The following is a 2,679-nucleotide window of genomic DNA, read 5'->3' on the forward strand; positions in this document are numbered from 1 at the left end:
ACTGCAGCATCCTGCTTTCCCAGCAAGGGGGCTCCAGAGACTGCCCCGGCCGGGGAGTCTGGCGGCCCGGGCACCGGTGGGTCTGCGCCTCAGTTCTGCCCTGGGGCTCTGCGTCTGCGTGTCCGGGAGTGGGGGCGGGGGTGCGGGGTGTCTCGGGGCTTTAGAAAGGGGGTCTTTGGGGAGCAGCGAGGGAGGGTGGTGATGGAAGCGCAGAGCTCGCTCTAAGCCCCAGAATAACTTGTCGCGATCAAGGGAGGAGGTCCTCTATGTGAACTGGGGTGACTCCCGGAGGCGAGAATTTTGTCCCGGGAAGTGGCAGGGGGGGGGTTTGTCTTAACTAGCGGTGTTTATCGCGGGGTGGAGGGAGTCTGGATCTCAGAACTTGTCCCGGGTTCGGCCCAACGCCTGCGGTCCCCAGTGCAGGAGTAAGGGGAAGGGGCTCTGACAGAAGCCGGGCGCGGGGGCGTCCAATGTTCCCTGACAGCCTGGAGCGGGGCCTGGGGAGAAAAGGTGGCACGGTAGCCAAGACATGAGAGTTTTCGGGTCGGAGAGACCAGAGTTGGGAGTCTACCTCGGCTCTACCGCTGCCTAACTGCGTGGCCATAGGCAGTTTTCTTCGTGTCTTGTAACTCCAGTTTCCTCATCTGGAAATTGGGTTTAAGAGTAGCTCTGACATCACAGGGATGTTGTGAGGAAGGCATGGCAAGCCTTGGCACAGGCGCTAACACATACATGGCAGGTAAACATAAGCTGATATGTGAGGATAGATAAAAGGCAGGATCAGGAGGGGAAGGGACCCAGTTTGGGAATAGTGTAACCTGGATCCTTCCTGCAGGACAGTCCCTTGGTAATGTCCAGGGCTCCGGGAAGAGATGTCTTTGTGGCTGGAGGCTCCTGTGCCTGATGTTTCTCCTGGTAAGCGTCTTCACTCCAGCCCTCTCCCCTGAGCCTGGGCGCCAGCTCCTCTCCTCCAGCGGGAATCATGACTCCTACATGACCTGCCTTCTGCCCACCCCTGGAGAACAGTTCAGAGCTGCTCTGGGTGTTGCTGACCTCCTTCTGCCCAGGCTCCCTCTGTGCTGGTTCTCGTGCCTGGCCCTTGCAGATAACCTGCCATCCTTCTCAATCCGGGCTTGCTGCTGGGGAGGCTTGGCATGTCCAGGGCTTACCCAGCTTGGCTTTCAAGAGTTCTGTCTGATCTCTGAGATGGACGAACTTCAGCCCCTGCCCAAAGGACAGAGTTTAATGTCCTCATTTAAGGCATTGAGGTGCAGGGGACTACAAGTGGCTCACTCTAGAGCCCACAACAATCCCAGGGTCCCAGAGCCAGAGCCAGCGTTTTGCTGCCCTCTGTGGGCGGAGATAGACTTGCAGTTTCCCAGGAGAATGCAGGAGGGGTGGGGGGGGGTGGGGGGCTGAGACCCCTTGTGTCTCTCTTTCGGGGTTCAGACTCTGCAGTGGAGCTGTGGGAACCAGATGCACAAGATGCAAGCAGCCAGCCCTTGGGAAGCAGCAAGTGCATCCTCAGGGAGGAGTCCAGCACGCCGCAGTCCGCTGGGGACACTTCGAGGATGGGGCTGGAGGTGCCAGAGCCCACGGCCCTGCTCCCTGGTGTAGAGGCCCCTCCAGAGTCCACAGGTGAGGAGCTGCCAGATTTGGAGGCGGGGGCTCCCTGGATCTGGGATCAGGACTCTTTACCTTATGAGATCAGGGTTAAGTCCAAAGGCTTTGGCGTCAACTAGACGTAAGTGATCTGAGTGTAAATCTTGCATCTGTCTTAGGCTCTTCACTCCAGTACTCTTGCCTGGAAAATCCCATGGACAGAGGAGCTTGGTGGGCTACAGTCCATGGGGTCGCAGAGAGTCGGACACGACTGAGCGACTTCACTCACTTTTAGGCTCTTCTGAGCCTCAATAAAATGGAAATAATAAGAGCACCCATCTCGTAGGTTGTTGGAAGGATCAGCGCCTGTAAGGGCTCAGACAGTACCTAGGACAGCGTGGCGTATGAGAGCTACTTTCTTAGAATAGAGAGACTAGTCTTGGTATAATGAAGTGAATGAAGGTCACTGAGTACTCAGGGCAGTGGCCAACTGGGCACTAAGCCTTCTCCCCAAAGAAGAACATGAAGGCTCTTCCCTGCATCCAGAGCTTCGTCCACAAAAGCGGAAAAAGGGGCCCGCCCCCAAAATGCTGGGGAACGAGCTGTGCAGCGTGTGCGGGGACAAGGCCTCCGGCTTCCACTACAACGTGCTGAGCTGCGAGGGCTGCAAGGGGTTCTTCCGCCGCAGTGTCATCAAAGGGGCACGCTACGTCTGCCACAGCGGGGGCCACTGCCCCATGGACACCTACATGCGCCGCAAGTGCCAGGAGTGCCGCCTTCGCAAGTGCCGCCAGGCGGGCATGCGGGAGGAGTGTGAGTGTCTGGACACCGGAGCTGGGGGCGGTTAGGCTGATGGGGAAGAGGGGACATGTGGCTGCCAGGGTCTGGGGGCAGACAGGCAGCTGAGTTGCAGGTCTTCCTAAGAGTGGATTAAAGTTTCTTCTTTAGGGACTTCCCTGATGGTTAGGACACTGAGCTTCCACTGCAGGGGGCTCAGGTTCCATCCCTGGTCTGGCAACTAAGATCCCACATGCCACATGGCATGTGTTTTTTTTTTTTTTTTTTTTTTTTTTTTTT

At 57.4% G+C, this 2,679-nt stretch overlaps 1 protein-coding gene across 2 annotated transcripts in view; it reads left to right on the forward strand.

Moving 5' to 3' along the window:
* The window catches only part of NR1H3 (nuclear receptor subfamily 1, group H, member 3), a 7,281-nt gene continuing 4,602 nt past the window's right edge, over positions 1 to 2,679 (forward strand). The window contains exons 1-4 of one of the 2 annotated variants that reach the window (XM_010842379.1): positions 1 to 76; positions 836 to 915; positions 1,450 to 1,638; positions 2,149 to 2,415. In XM_010842379.1, the coding sequence (XP_010840681.1) occupies positions 873 to 915; positions 1,450 to 1,638; positions 2,149 to 2,415 (499 nt within the window). In that variant the 5' untranslated portion in view covers positions 1 to 76; positions 836 to 872. The remainder of the gene's footprint in view (positions 77 to 835; positions 916 to 1,449; positions 1,639 to 2,148; positions 2,416 to 2,679) is intronic. The other variant, XM_010842380.1, reaches the window with a different exon arrangement.

This window comes from Bison bison, unplaced genomic scaffold (assembly GCF_000754665.1).
Source record: "Bison bison bison isolate TAMUID 2011002044 unplaced genomic scaffold, Bison_UMD1.0 scf7180017864178, whole genome shotgun sequence".
NCBI lineage: Eukaryota > Metazoa > Chordata > Mammalia > Artiodactyla > Bovidae > Bison > Bison bison.